Here is a 16,347-nt window from a genome sequence, read left to right as displayed (position 1 = left end):
GAAAGATATAAGTTTCTAAATTCAATATTGAACATATTTAATTTTTATGCGCAGGCCAACTTGGTGAACAAAATGAAGATTGCAATATTAATATTTCATTTTTTTGACATTTTATTTCAATTCTAATATCATTAATAAGAATATAAATGGACCCACTGACATTATTTTGGAAGGATATTATAGGAGAGAAAATTAATAAGGAAAAAATATGTTTCTAAATTCAATACTGAACTTATTCAATTTTCATGCACGGGCCAACTTTGTGAACAAAATGAAAATTGCAATTTAAATATTTAATTCTTTTTTTTCCATTCTATTTCAATTTTAAAATCATTCATAAGAATATAAATGTACTGACCAACATTATTTGGGAAAAATAGTAAAGAAAAAAAATTGAAAAGGAAAAAATACGTTTCTAAATTTAATATTGAACGTGTTTAATTTTTATGCACGGGCCAACTTTGTGAACAAAATGAAAATTGCAATTTAAATATTTAAATTTTTTTGTCATTCTATTTCAGTTTTTAAAAACATTCATAAGAATATAAATGTATTGACCGACATTATTTTGGAAAAACATCAAAGGAAAAAAATTGAAAAGGAAAAAATAAGTTTCTAAATTCAATATTGAGTTTACTTGATTTTTATGCGCAGGCAAACTTGGTGAACAAAACAAAGATTGCAATTTAAATATTTAATTTTTTGGGCATTTTATTTCAATTTTAAAACCATTCATCAGAATATAAATGTACCGACCGACATTATTTTGGAAAAATATCAAAGAAAAAAATTAAAAAGGAAAAAATACGTTTCTAAATTCAATATTGAGCTTACTTAATTTTTATGCGCAGGCAAACTTGGTGAACAAAACCAAGATTGCAATATAAATATTTCATTTTTTTGACATTTTATTTCAATTCTAATATCATTAATAAGAATATAAATGTACCGACTGACATTATTTTGGAAGGATATTATGGGAAAGAAAATTAATGAGGAAAAAATATGTTTCTAAATTCAATATTGAGCTTACTTAATTTTTATGCGCAGGCAAACTTGGTGAACAAAACAAAGGTTGCAATTTGAATATTTCATTTTTTTGGCATTGTATTTCAATTTTAAAATCATTTATAAGAATATAAATGTACCGACCAACATAATTTTGGTAAAAAAATTAAAAAGAAAAAAGATAAGTTTCTAAAAAGTCAATATTGATTGAAAGTACTTGTTAATAATATTCAAAGGAAATAGTTTGGCGGGCCAAATAAAAAAAGCAAAACAGGCCATGTGTGACCCACGGGCCGTAAAATGCCCGGGTCTGGGCTCGACAGTCCTTCTGTCCCACGAGTCATCCAGACCTTCAATTCCTCCTGTGTTTCAATCAGTTTAGGAGATTGGATGATGATATTACCTTTCAGTGACTGGTAGTCAACCTTTTGGTTGAGATTGGTTCTTTTTCTATCATTCATGGGACCCTTTGTGTTCAAATGGTTTCAATAATTAATGAGAAAATGGCATGGCGGGCAAATTTCTGAGGAATCTATCCCAACGGGGCGCTGCTAAAAATTATAATTCAAATATCAAAATCTAGACCAAATACTGTTTATGCAGCTTTGCAACATGATCACGTAATAATGTTGTCGTCACAGCTGTGTCCTTCCTCATCCGATGCCACCATGCTTTCTTTTCAAGTGAAGCAGTTCAGCCAGTGATACGTTATCTTCCGACTAAAGCCCGCACTAACACACACACACACACACACACGTGCTACTCCTCTTTAAACCTCCCCCGCTTCTTCTGATTGATGAATTTTGCAGAGCCTGCTGAGAGGCTGCAAGTACAGTGCTGATACGATGCTACGGTAATGGTAACGCTACGGTAACGCTGTGCCTAAATGTCCGATAAACACATCTGTAGCACCAAGGCATCAGCTCAAACTTAAAAGAAATTAGAAAAGAAAAATGAAGAAATATATAAAGGAATTATACAAGGTTCAGTTGTAATTTTTTTTTTTTCCTTTCGATCCTAGCATATGAGCTGCAAAGGTGTCCGGATCCGCGGCCGTTTCGAAACGGGATCGTGATCGGCCAGGACTATAGCGTGGGAATGACCATTTCATTTGAATGCTTGCCGGGTTACACTCTGCTCGGAGAGGCTTCTCTCACATGTCTACATGGAGTCAGCAGGAACTGGAATCACCCCATACCGCGCTGTGAAGGTGACAAAACCTGCCTCTTTTATAAGTGTATCGAATTTTCAGTAAATGCATCATTTTTATCCTGGACATTTGCACCGAACCCGTGCTTTTCCGTTTTTTTTTTTTTTAGAATTCATTTATTTACAAGCCGATCTTTAAGTTCAATTTAGTTTAAAACCTTTCCTTTTTATCTGCTGTGTCTGTGTATACACGAGTATGAGATGAATAAAGTGAAGACGCCCATCGTCGTTATTTTCGATCAAGAAACCTGCAGTAGATAGTCTTAAAAGAACCTTCAATCTTCAGCTTGTCATACTGTCCCCTTCTCTCGCTCACAAAAAATCTTTTACCGCCGAAATTTTACTGAACTATAAACTGATGGTGTCTATTATGATGATGTACGACGCATTAGAAAGCTGATTAAGCCTGTCTGTGTTGTAAATTTCAAGGTGAATCCCCAGATACTGCATATGCATTATCAATTTGTTTCGCATTTTACCAGTTAGGTTGGTCGTATACATAAATAACCTTTTTTTTTTTTTTTTTAGCTGCATCTAATTTTATTTATTTATTGCGGTACGGTGGCAGAGTAGTTAGCGCCGCTTCCTCGCCGGTGCGGAGTTCGAAGGTTCTTCCCGATCTAAAAATATGCAATTGGTGGATTGAAGGCTCCAAACTGAGCGGGGGGTCGACTAGAAGAGTAAAAAGCTGCCTACCTCTTTTTTTTGTGCGGCGCTGTGATAGAATAGCATTTGGTCTCACAACAACCCCGAGTGCAGGATAAGCTGTAAAGACAATGAACGAAAACCGTTCTTTTCTTTTTATTTTCCTCACGGGGCGTGTAGTTTGTTTGTTTTTCGGCTCCGCAGAGACCGTATTGTCCCCGTCGAGCTCCCGATCCTTATAAGATCTTCAGGGCAGAGCTTTGGCTTTGACTCCCGGTTCAAAGTTACATTTTTACACATTCTCTCTGAAGGCCAATGACAGCAGAGTGTCAACGCCGGATCCGCTCTCGTTCATTCGAAACCCGTATCCGACCCCCTTACAGTTGTTTCTAACGACCCAATAACATCGTGTCAGGGTTCGTTATATCCAGTTAGTCACGATTCAACCGTATTAGCACATTTCTTTTACGAATGCACGTAAATAAAAATTCCTTCTTATTTCGCCTCTACCCGCCAGCTCTCTGCGGTGGAAATATAACATCCATGAACGGCACAATCTACTCTCCCGGACATCCAGCCGAGTATCCACACTTCCAGGACTGTGTGTGGAGTGTCAGAGCGCCTCCTGGATATGGACTGTACATCAATTTCTCCGTTATCAATACAGAACCAATTTATGACTACATAATGGTGTGGTAAGTCATCTGCTATCTCATTACTCTCTCAGTGGGATATTATTGAGCAATCGTCTACCTACAACACACATAAAATGCAGAACCTGCTCTATATTTAGAACTGCATTAACATTTCTAAAGGACTGGAAATGTGTGCATCTGGAAGCTTTGGGAGCCAGTGACACACTTGTTTAAAATATAACAATGTTGTACATACATTATTTTTCGAGTTTCACGTTTGAAGTGCAAACATGAAATGATTGAACTCGTACAACTGAAGTATTATGGGGTGGCGTAGAGCGAGTCATATCCTAAGAAACCTCTGAAACGGCGCATGTATAACATTTGAACTATGTTCAGATCATTGGCCAGTTGGACGTCTTCAAGTCATAGCTTTTGATGTGACACCCTGCATAGATTAGCTTGCAGCCTTCCAAATATATTGACCTTTGGCTGAACATCTGATTATTTCTGTCCCGCTGCATGCTTCATTACAGTCTCCTACTTTAGGGACGGGAGAAAAAAAAAAAAAAAAGCCCAGTGAGTTGAGTTCAAGTCACTATGTTTCCCTATTAACTAAACTTATTATCAATATCTTACCCGAGCTGGACTTGAAACATCCCGCAGAAATAAAACATTTATGAGCAGCTCTGAACTGACGCTGCTAGTAGACACTGAGTGCTAGTAAATGAAAAAAAAAGAATGCGATTTTCAACTTTTGACCGACACGGCCGGCAAGTAGTGTTACTATTTGGTCTGTTAAATTTCTCTCTTTCCTCTTTTCTGCTCTCGCTCTGATGTCAGTCAAGTTGCTGTTCTCTTGTGTGCGGTTTTACGGCAGAAACGCCCCGAAGGATCGAATTTTGGCATTTATGCAATTTGAAGCTTCTGGCGTTCCTATTTTCGAACGGGACAGGACGCAATTTGTCCTCTGATACCAAAATACGCTGCTCGGAAAAACCAAGGGAACACTAAAATAACACATCCCGGATCTGAATGAATGAAATATTCTTATGAAATACTTTGCTCTCTGCATTGTTGAATGTGCCGACAACTAACACACAAAAATGGAATGGAAATCAAATGTATGGAGGCTGGATTTGGAGTCACGCTCAAAATACAAATGTAAAAAACGCACGACAGCCTGATCCAACTTCAAGTTAAAACAAGTCAAAATGCTTCCTAAGTGGACAGTTTGATTTCACACCAGTGTGATTGACTTGGAGTTATTTATTTTTTGGAGCCGAATATAATTTACCCGGTTTATGGGAAAATGATCTAAAGTGAGGTTTGTCTGTTAAATTCTATACAACGCAAATTTAAACGGATTAATTATGTATTAGGGGGGGTTGTGATTGGCACGTGTTACCTCGCAGCAAGAGGGACCCTGGTCCTAATCCCGAGCACAACTGGAGATTTTCTGCATGCAGCTTTTCTTCCCCAAGCCTGAGCAGGTTCCCTGCTGGTTCTCCAGCTCCTTCCCACATCCCAAACCCACTAAAAGGCTGATTAGGAACCTAAACCGTCAAAATGTGAACGAGAGAGCCAACGGTGGCACGTCTCTGCGCGTCCATGTGAATCACTTGCAGTCGGTACCTCGATGCCAACTGGGATTCCGTCCAGCCCCCCTTCAACTGGCTTTCCAGGATAAGCAGTATCGATAATGAATGAAACGCCGTCCAAAGGCCAAAAAGCATCAACATTCCTCACGTCTTTGCTCGGCCTTCCATCACAAATAGCCTGCGTGCGGTCGAAGCTGTCCGCTTACGATCGGATCAAGCGGGATACATTTAATGATAGGCTTGAATTGTGACTCCACATCTCAGGAGAATGTTAGCTATGTAGCTATGTCATGAAAATATATAAGAATAAGAACAACTTTATTTATCCCGAAGGAAACTGTTGTGCCTGAGTCTCAAGTAAAACATAACAATAATAAATAATACTGGGAAATTGTACAAACAGTATAAAAAAAGGGGGGAGGGTAAGAAATACAAGTAAAACTATAAAGTGTCAAAGTAACAAGTCAAGGCTATAAAGTGTCTTAATGTGTTAAGTACAAAGATTTGAAATAGTATCTCACAAGCCATCGTCAAGTCAAACTCTATACAGGACTGTCTCGGAAAATGTGAATATTGTGATAAAGTTCTTTATCTTCTGTAAAGCAATTACAAAAATAAAAATGTCATATATTCTGGATTCATTACAAATCAACTGAAATATTGCAAATCTTTTATTATTTTAATATTGCTGATTATGGCTTACATCTTAAGAAAACTTAAAAAATCCTATCTCAAAATATCAGAATATCATGAAAAATGATTTCCTTTTTTTTTTAATTGCATTACAGAAGATAAAGAACTTTATCACAATATTCAAATTTTCAGAGACAGTCCCGTTTATAGTCTATTTGTCCTTAAAAATTCGGTCGTCGGTTCTGTCGGGCGGAATCGTAGGTCCTTTTAGGTAAACTTGAAATACACGAGCTCGTGTAGATTTGCCCCTCGACTTCCAGTTCCATGTAGAGGCGTTCTTCTTAATAAGATCTCCGAGCCGCCTCATCTGATCGGGAGGAGCAGCAGTGCAGAGGTAGCGTTCTTCTGCAACTTCCTCTCCTATGTGCCTTGTCAATCTTTGACCCTAAGTTGCACTTCAGCTACTTATTATATCTATAAATCAAGAACTTCCCAGTCAGTCTCAGCGGAGTTTTGACATGACTTTTCACAACTGTGCTACTTTTCAATTTCACACTTCATTGTACCCTCATTTGGGTACAAACCCCACAGATACTTAAAATCCTTCGCTTCGGGCCGCCGGCCCGGCCGCCTGGCGTGGACGGCGTCCAAGAGAAGTGTCCGACCTGTTAACTTCACAATATTCACGACTTGGCCTCTTTCGGTGAATCTCATTCACGCCTGGCGTCGCTCCAGTAACCGTTTCCGATAGAGTCCTCGGCCCGGGTCCTTTCCACCGACACACTTGAGTTGTGAATATGCGAGAATTCCCCCCTGATTTTGTCTCGTTTTGATTGGGTATTTGCGTAAATCCTAGATTCCGGCTTGTGAGTGGTTGTTATTTTGCTTGTATGGTCGCGGCTTGGCATTGTCATGATTGGAGCTTAATTACAGCCGTGCACGCCCGTGTACTGCTTGTAGAAGAAAAAAATCAGCAGCCCCAACTGGGCCGCAAAAGTAAGTTTCACATTAATACAGCCATACCGCCTCCCTGGTTAGTCTTCTACTTTGATACTTTTGATTAAAGTGGGACTTTTTACTCAGATCATCAGAATGACTGCTGGGCCCACAAGACTTACTTAGGGATAACTTTGATCTGAGCAACTTATTACTTGTGTTTATTCATAAATTATTTGCTCTCAATCTCTCTCTCTCTCTCTCTCTTCCCCTGTGGATTTCAACCTTCCGTTTTGCAGGGACGGTCCTGACCAGACCTCGCCTTTAATTGGTCAGTTCAGCGGCATCTCTATCCAGGAAGGCGTGTCGACCACCGCGAATCAAATCCTCATCAAGTTCCACAGCGATTTCAGCACCAGCGGCTTCTTTGTACTGAATTATTACGGTAACTTTTCCTCCGATATTATCTCGGTAAAGACCTTGTTCCGTATCGCCGCGATGACCATCAGTCAGTTTATCCTCCCCCTTTTTTTTTCCACGCTGCTGGGGCGGCTCAGCAGTGATGAGGATTACAAAAGCGTGGCGTGAGATCGCTCCTGTTCTTCTAGATTGTAAAGCCTTTCATTTTCTCCCTACGTGATATAGCTTCCGGTTTTGTGAAGTGTACGTCTGCGCTCTCAGAGTGATACCCTTCATATAAAGACGCTAATTTGCAATATAATTCCGTTATTTGCTTTTGATTATCGTCCGTAATCACAAATGCCAAATCTTAGTCTAATCGGGCTTCCCTGTGGTGTGATGGCTGAACAGTTTTACGGATAACTCTTATATTTTTCTCTTTTCTCGAGAGCGTCGGTGGACTGTTTTCTTTGTCTTTCCTCTCTCCGACAGCGTACCAGCTGAGAACATGTCAGCCACCCCCTCCCGTCGCCAACGCCACCATCCTAACTGATGATGACGAGTTTGAAATAGGTTTGTCTCACCGGATTTTGCTCGTTTGTCGGCCGGGGACAACGCGTAATATCATTCATTTTCAACAGCGATAGGTAGAACTGATATTCCTTTGGACAGAAATAAACGGAAGACAAGAGCAAATGGTTGTTTTTTGTAGGTGTAATCATTAAATCCTCTTTCTATATTTCAAAATTGGTGATGGTTGGCCGTTGCCAAAGGAGGGTCTGTCTGTGCGTCCCGTCGTCCTAAATGTAACATTGAATGGGAAATTCAATTTCAAAAATAACAGGTAAAGCTCATCGTCAATTCACAATGTACGTATAATTGACAAGCTCATTATATTACTAGTAATATATATTCATAATAAATATTGGTATTTACCTCGTTTCCTCGATATGGGAATACAGTATACCCTTGTTTTTCACGGGGGTTACGTTCCAAAAAGACCCCGTGAAGTAGAAACCTTTATTTTTTTTTACAATTATTATACAATTAAATACTCTATTATACATCGCTGCTGTCGTCCTTATGTTTTTTTCTTCCTTCTTTATGGAACGAACGGAAGATTCATTAATTCTGTAACGTCGACCTACAGCAGCATAGCTTTTACCTTCCCTTAGCATGTCCAGAAGTTTAACTTTATCTGCAATAGATAGCATCTTCCGCTGCCTTTTGGGCCCTTTTGTCGGTCCAGAGCGTTTCGTCAACATTATGGGTTTTAGAGAAACTCCAAATTGCGAGAGAATTTGCACGTACGTCATGTAAATTTGGCGAGCTGTTTTACGTACGTGTACATATTAAACTGCAACGTTATTGACGCACAGGTAGAGAAGAAGCGGAGTGACTTTTTAGCCAATCAGAATGCAGAACACAACGCACGGTGCAAATCCGTGAAGTAGCGAAACCGTGAAAAGTAAACCGCGTTATAGCGGAGGGATCGCTGTATTTCCGAAATTGTGAAAACCACCTGTAAAGAGCCGATGCTTCGCGCCGTGAGGGACCTTGTATTGACGGCAAGAACCTGCCAAAGCTAAAGTTGGAGAGCCAGGGTTTTCAGCTGCGTTGGAGCTGCTTGAAGCATCATCTCTAGCAGAGCCGCATATTTCCATCTTTGAGTCCCCTTGAGTTCTTAGGACGTAGCCGTACCCTTTAAGGGAAGCACTGGGGCCAAATAACGGAATAAAAACTGCTGGCACAATTGTTAATCTACATTTTACTATTTCTCAGTGACCACTTAAAAAAATAATACGGAACGGGACGAGGCATAAACCGGCTCGCTCATTAGCATCGATGGGTTTCACGGCTAATGAGCCTCTTTGTTACGGAAGCAAATTAAAAGTGATTTTATTTGTTATGACAACTTACGAAAGGACGCAAAGTATGTATGACAATTACGCCTGTAACCTTTGGCCTTATTTATCTTCATTGACCTTTAATTGACTGACCCCACAACTAGCGGTCAGTGTTATAGGGCAGTGAAATAAGAACGTAAATAACCGATGATCTTTTCTTCTAGAACAGTTGACGGTTAGATTTCCGCTTTTTAGTTTTCGGTCTCGCTCAGCCTTCTGCTGCTGGCCTTACATTCCCGATCCCTTTTGTCTTTTCCTTCATTTTTCTAGTTTGTTTGCGTTTTAACGTCTCATTTACAACAGGGAAAATATCAGTTTGAGGGCAAGACGAATTATCTCGCCCGATAAGCTTTTAATCTTTTTTTCTCGTTTGTTTATTCGTTCGATTTGTTTCTTTAATTTCAGTCATGAGACATGATTAGCAATTTGAAGAGGAAACGATTTGGCTCTTGGCTGCATCGTTTTGTTTCTTTAAAACCGAGTGAGTTCGTGTCTTCCGCCGCATGTTTGTAGACCTATAGCATAAAATACTGTCGGCGCTCCAGCCGAGCGAGGAGATGTCAGTTTCCATGAGAAAACACGCCGCAGATCGCCGTTGGTGAACCGGAGAAGGCTTTTACTCACAATCTCCACAGCTCTTTGGATATACGTGCGCTTCTTTGGATGAATGTGTTTTTCATTTGCATCCTTGGCACCGTGTGTGTGTGTGTGTGTGTGTGTGTGTGTGCGTGTGTTTGCATCTTTGCGGTGTAAATGACTTCACAGGGGACATCATTCGCTACTCCTGCCTGCCAGGCTTCACCTTGGTTGGCAGTGAGATCTTGACGTGTCGACTTGGAGAGAGGCTGCAGATGGACGGACCCCCGCCGGTTTGCCAAGGTTGGTGGCGTTTAATACGTGGTATTTTAGTCTACGACTTGGTTTTATCGAGTTTGATGTGACTTTGTTTGTTGATAGCTTTTATTTTAATTTTGAAAATGTACGACGTCCAATATGTATTCAAACATTGGCGCGTATGCTGGTGAGAATTCGGGTTAAATAATGTACGCTTCCGTGCACGTGCTCAGCCAAGATTTCCCGGCGCTGAAGCGTCAATTCACACGCGAGTAGCAGGAAACAGCATAACTGATATAATATCAGACTCCTCCGGCTGCAACGTGCGCTTCGCCGTGGACAGCGAAGATTACCGATCAGCGGTTTATTTTCGGTTGTTTGTGTAACAAAAGAAACGGGGGCCAGTTACGGCTGTCTTTCGGCTTCTATTGAATTATGGGGTAGCCGCTATTATCCGCCTTGATCCTTGCTCAAATGGCCCCCGGGTTCGATTATGGTAAAATGTCCTTCTGTCTACGTTTCTTTAGAAGGCAGATTTTCGACAAGGAGAAAAGAGAATATCTGTGTTTAAAGCTTAGATTTAGTTAACACCAAAAAAAAAACAAATCAGCCTGCCTGTAATGCCAATCTGTGATGAAAAGAACAGAACATGCTGAAACGCACTGTTCCCTGTGGTTAGCCTGAAACCGAAGACCCCAAAGTCCTTTGTCAACAAGTCGTTGCTTGATGAGCATTCTTATTTCTAGAAACAGCGAGTAAATTGTATTGGACTCGTGTTAACAGCGTGACAGATATTCAACAAATCACGAGCGTGCGTTCACGGCATCTTCTAGAAGTAGGCCTGGTAATTACTCATCCTCTCTTTTGATTATTTTAGGTTTTACTTTGCCCCAGTATCGACTACCCCCCCCCCCCGAAGCAATTTTACAGCTGACGATCGCCCTTATTCTCTGGTGTTTTCAAGCCGTCGTTATTAGGCCGGTGTTTGAATTCGGCCGGAAGAAAAGGACCGACGGCATGTTTCCCATCTGAACTGGCAGAGAAAGCGGCAGTTATGATGCTACGTCATTGTTTGGGGAATATGCGCGGAAGCCCATCGAAGACGATGTTATTTAGCGGCGCGGCGGTTAGCGCGTTAGCTTCTCAGCACAAGGGGACCTTTTTATGTGGAGTTTGCACATTCTCCGTTTTCTTCCCATCGTTCAAAAAACATGCAGCAGGTTCATTGGAAAAAAAAAAAAAAAAAAAAAAAAAGGGAAAATAGCCCTGAATGAGAGGATGAATGGTTGTTTGTCTGTATATGTGGCTCTGCGATGGCCTGGCGAGCAATCCGGGGTGAACGCCACTTTTCTGGGTGCGGATTAAGCGACAGTGGGTGCACAATGTTATTTACATCTTTGTATTCTGATATTATTTTACATCATAAGTTTTGAAGCTACGTGTATCAGCCCCGTGTGTCTACCATACCAACCCTTTTGTTTTTTTTTACCAAACACTGTTTTTAAGATGAATACACGTAATGAAACCAGTTTATTTCTTTACATCCTCTTTCATGATGCATTATTATTGTTACGCGTTATTTCCTATTTAAAATGTACAATTTCCTTATTTAAAACACATACCAAAACTGGAGGGCTGGAAAGCATGAATGCCGTTTTCACATTTAATATTGTCTTTATCGAATGCTGTAATACAGTTAATTTGGCAAGTTCCTGGGTTGACAGCTGACAGCCATCTTCTCCAACTGCTCAAAACAAACAAAACGCTTAAATGCGATCTCGCAACTGCACGCCTCGCCCAGCGGCGTCAACGGAAGACACTTAGTAATGTTGGACAGAGAGCATCCGCGTGATTGTAGCGCATATTATTTGACTGTATAAACACAGCATCCCATTAAAGTGTATGTAAATGTGCTCCCTCATTTTCTGAGGCTCGGTAATTGGACAGAAAAAAGTAATTTTCTGAATTTCTTTAGTAGTTGGGGGGGAAAAAAAAAAAGTCCGGGTCCTACGGGCATTGCTAAACCCTTAGTTTCCTCCACATTGATACCTTGCCAAGCTTATAATACGGGGTGCTGCCTTTTTGTGGTCCTACAGCCGTCAATGTGGCCTTCAATAATGGAAAAAAAAGGGAAAAAGCCAACAAAAAACATGTACTTTTTAGAAACTGTTGCTTTCACAGGACGTTCTGGGTCAGTTGGAAGGAGAACTATTCTCAGATTTGGAGAATCTCGCTGATCCCAGAAGAGACTAAATCCCCATACACCTCCAAATTTCATCCTGCTATTTTTATCGCCATTAACATTATCACAAACCTCCAGTGACCTAATTCATTTGGCAGCCATGCGTAGCCCATCTATTTCAATTCCTCCATCATGACAGCTGAGGATAGATGTTTGATCATAAACAGTTCCTTTCTTTCTTTGCTTTTTCTTTTTCCCTTTTTTCTGGCACCGCTTTTAATCTCTCCCGGGATTTTGATTAGAATTGATGGGATCGGATCAGTAATGCTTTTGAAACACACCCATCACATTGTTTTCTACCTTTCAAGCAGGCAAAATGTAAAATTTGGGTTCAAAATAAATGCACAGGCTGCAATGAGACCGCAAGACAAGACAAAGCTGCACAATTGATTTAATTCTTGGATGAGATGGAAACTTCTTTGAATAAATCCATATATGACAGAAAAGAAGATGTTACAAAATGGCTGGTAAAGATAGACTCTATCTGACCCCCCCTTTATGAACAACGCAGAAAATTGCATTTTTATATTGAGGAAAAAAAGATTATGTAATGAGCGTGGAAAGATATTGCACAGCTGTGAGTTGATGCTGATTCAAAATACAGGAATACGGATTTTAAAATGAGACACACCTGTTATTGTGGAAAGAAAGTGATAAAAATGCTTGATGATATTTACCAAAATGAATTATTCCAAGCAAGAATTCATGACATTTCCGTGTCTTGGATATTCTAATGCCCCTTACGCACCTCTAGCAGAAAAGTAATTGCTCTCTTTGGGACGTGTGAAGTTGAAGAAAGTATGTGTTGACTTGCCTCAGGATTAAAATTCCTAAGACTACTATAGCGAGCCTGTAAAGAGGCCCTTTCCTGTTGACAGTTTGGCAAGCGGACAGTTGTTTTCTGTCAAGTCATCTCTCAGTTGTAATGCGGCGTACAAGATAGCAAAGTTGTTGCATGCACAAGTTATTTCACATCAAAATACCTCTATTGCACAAAAAATGCCTTGCCTACACTCTGTCTTCGGCCCTTGAGGAAGCGTATTCTGTCGCTGGAATCAAAGATAGAGCCACGATTGAGTTGACTTAGCAGACCGTCTGTCACACACACGTTTAGCCGTTGACTTTTCAATTATCGCTTCGCATTTCCTCAGATTTCATGTGGCTCTCAGATAATCTAATAAAAATGAAAAATGCAGGCGATCAATCTTCAGTTTATTCATGAAAATTCAGTCAAGAACAATAAAAATAATAAAATCAAAACAGGGAAAATACTTGTCAACAATATCTTATCTGTAAATAAGATATTATTTACTATAATAAAAATAATTATTTATTTACAACTTTTTTTTTTACTTCTTTATTATGATAATCATAATCATCATCATTATGATTATCATTATTGTTATAATGATAATAATAATGTAATCAATAAAATCTTATCTGTAAATAAGATATTATTTACTATAATAAATATAATTATTTATTTACTACTTAATTATTTTTTTACTTCTTTACTATAATAATAATAATAATAATCATCATTATTATTATCATTATTATTATAATGATTATAATAATGTAATCAATAAAATCTTATCTGTAAATAAGATATTATTTACTATAATAAAAATAATTATTTATTTACAACTTTTTTTTTTTACTTCTTTATTATGATAATCATAATCATCATCATTATGATTATCATTATTGTTATAATGATAATAATAATGTAATCAATAAAATCTTATCTGTAAATAAGATATTATTTACTATAATAAATATAATTATTTATTTACTACTTAATTATTTTTTTACTTCTTTACTATAATAATAATAATAATCATCATTATTATTATCATTATTATTATAATGATTATAATAATGTAATCAATAAAATCTTATCTGTAAATAAGATATTATTTACTATAATAAATATAATTATTTATTTACGACTTAATTATGTTTTTACTTCTTTACTATAATAATAATATTAATAATCATTATTATTATTTTTATTATAATTACTATACACATACTGTGGTGATCATGTGATTTGGATGTTCCTGGTTAACTATTGCTATTTTTTCCTCATTTAAATTAGTCACTGGAGAAAAAAGGGACCATAATTATTACTTACATCGGTTTACATTTTCCTGAGTTTACATGCATTTCAGGGAGTCTTTAATTAAAACATGATTTTCAAATTATATGAGTGTGTGTTTGTGTGTAAACTAGTATTTTGTCAATGGCGACTGTCTCCACTTGGGCCTTATCAGTCACAATGAGACATACAAAAGGTAAAAAAAAACAAAACCATTGGGCTTCTGTTGGATTTCACAAATCTCCTCGTGTTTAAGAAATCACTTAGTTTCACAGTTGAGAGACGCCAAGTGGCCTGAGATGGAAGCCGGATGAAACTTCTGCGGTGTCTTGCCGAAAGGAATATCCCTACAACTTTATAACGCATTTATTTTATTCTTCCGTTATTCCTTGATAAATGCACAATTGTTTCCGGTGACCTTTTTATCCGGAACTGTTGTTCGCATTAACCTTTTATATCCGCCATGTTTCTTCACTAGTGGACCCGAAGATAAAATTTCTTTTAACAGAAAAGAAAAGATAGAAACAGGACGGTCATTATTTCAGGCACGCCAGTCCAAAGAGCATAAAAGTAATGCTCTGAAGGTCACACATCAACATGGTGTCTCTCTTTCTTTTCCCACACACACACACTCACACACACACACACACATAGACTGTACCTTTCTTTCCCTTCTGTTTCACTATTGACCTATTTCCACTGAACTCTGATCCACCACATTTTGTCCTTGCATCAACTACCTTCTCTCCCTTTTATCCTCTTTGCTATTGTACGACATTATCCTTTCGCAGCTTCAGTGTATCTCTCTTCTATTTCTGTCTCTGCAGTTCAATGTCCTGCTCACGAGGTGCGTTTTGACTCAACGGGGGTAATTCTGAGTCCCGGCTACCCTGAAAATTACCCCAATCTCCAAATGTGCTCGTGGTTGATAAACGTGGAGAAGGGCTACAACATCACGCTACATTTTGAGCTTTTCCAGACAGAGAAGGAGTTTGATATCCTCGAAATATTCGATGGTGGGTAGATTAGCGCTTTTGTTATCTTTATGACTTCATATAAAGTGATGCTTTTACTCTCGCTCGATGATTTTTTTTGGGGGGGGGGTTTCTCAGTGAATCCGTTATTCTGTTTTGGTCGGTTTCGATTTAAAAAAAAAAATCCGATATCCCAGTCCTCGCTTTGCATTTACAAGAAGAACAAAACAAAACGATGCGGTTTGAAGGTCGAATCGGGGAAAAACAAAATCGGATTCGTGCGCATTTTTACCCGTTATTGTGTTTTCATGGTCATTGAGGGGATCTAGAAACAAAAAACAACGTATCGTCCGATCTCTGTCTGCAGGTCCAAACATCTACAGCCAGAGTCTGGCGTCCCTCAGCGGTGATATTGAAACCCCCTTCAGTCTAACCACCACAGGCCACCAGCTCCTGCTGCGCTGGTCGTCTGACCACGGCACCAACCGGCGAGGGTTCCACATCAGATACGTGGGTGAGTATCAAAGTATGTATCCAAAGCTTATAATCATATTCTCTTTCTATCAGTTCTATTCAGACTATCTTGTTCATCTAGCTTTGTGTTAAAAGTCATGGGTTGTCGTCAAATGGTTATTATACGTCTCGTATAATCGCGGTAGCAGGGGTTGGCGATGAGGCAGCTGTTTTTGGGCGCTATTCCATGTACTTTTTTTAATGTACCGTCATTTCTGGACGAAACAATGACGCGTTACGCCGGACCAATTAAATCACCGTGAATTTTCCAGGCGGTTCAATTCCGACACCGAATCCCGCCTCATCAATAACGTCCCGCTCCCCCACCGACAACCGACAAACACAGCTTTGTACAACTTGCCATTTTGGACAACCAACCTGGATGACCCTGATCTCATTTTTATTTTTCATTCATTTAAAGCCTGTTACACGTCTGTTTAGCACAGTCAACCAAAGCAAATTACTTGACGAATAAAGTGATTCTGATTCTGAAGAAGATCATTTTAATGGTTTTAGTGCGCTGGAGGAAAATGAATTTAGCGATCAGCTAACAGCTAAAACGTGTCTGTGTAACAGCTTTCTGTGTAAATATTACAACACACATAGATTTATTTTGTTACTTTTAGTCTGGAAATGACTGTGATAGTCAATGAATCTCGCCTTTTTTCAACCTTTCCGACCTGCAAGACGTATAGAAACACGATATCGAG

General features: G+C 39.0%; 1 protein-coding gene across 1 annotated transcript in view; it reads left to right on the top strand.

Annotated features, from left to right (window-relative positions):
• LOC147229209 (CUB and sushi domain-containing protein 3-like) overlaps window positions 1-16,347 on the top strand; it is a 229,753-nt gene that overhangs the window by 151,763 nt on the left and 61,643 nt on the right. The window contains exons 42-48 of the mRNA XM_086156075.1: window positions 2,030-2,218; window positions 3,380-3,557; window positions 6,967-7,112; window positions 7,559-7,639; window positions 9,739-9,852; window positions 14,978-15,166; window positions 15,492-15,650. Coding sequence (XP_086012201.1) covers window positions 2,030-2,218; window positions 3,380-3,557; window positions 6,967-7,112; window positions 7,559-7,639; window positions 9,739-9,852; window positions 14,978-15,166; window positions 15,492-15,650 — 1,056 coding nt within the window. The remainder of the gene's footprint in view (window positions 1-2,029; window positions 2,219-3,379; window positions 3,558-6,966; window positions 7,113-7,558; window positions 7,640-9,738; window positions 9,853-14,977; window positions 15,167-15,491; window positions 15,651-16,347) is intronic.

This window comes from Fistularia commersonii, chromosome 11 (assembly GCF_037954325.1).
Source record: "Fistularia commersonii isolate RoL2024-O1a breed Wild chromosome 11, RoL_Fcom_v1.0, whole genome shotgun sequence".
Lineage (NCBI taxonomy): Eukaryota > Metazoa > Chordata > Actinopteri > Syngnathiformes > Fistulariidae > Fistularia > Fistularia commersonii.
Note: the sequence above shows the minus strand (reverse complement) of the source record. Positions and strands in the feature narration are given on the sequence as shown.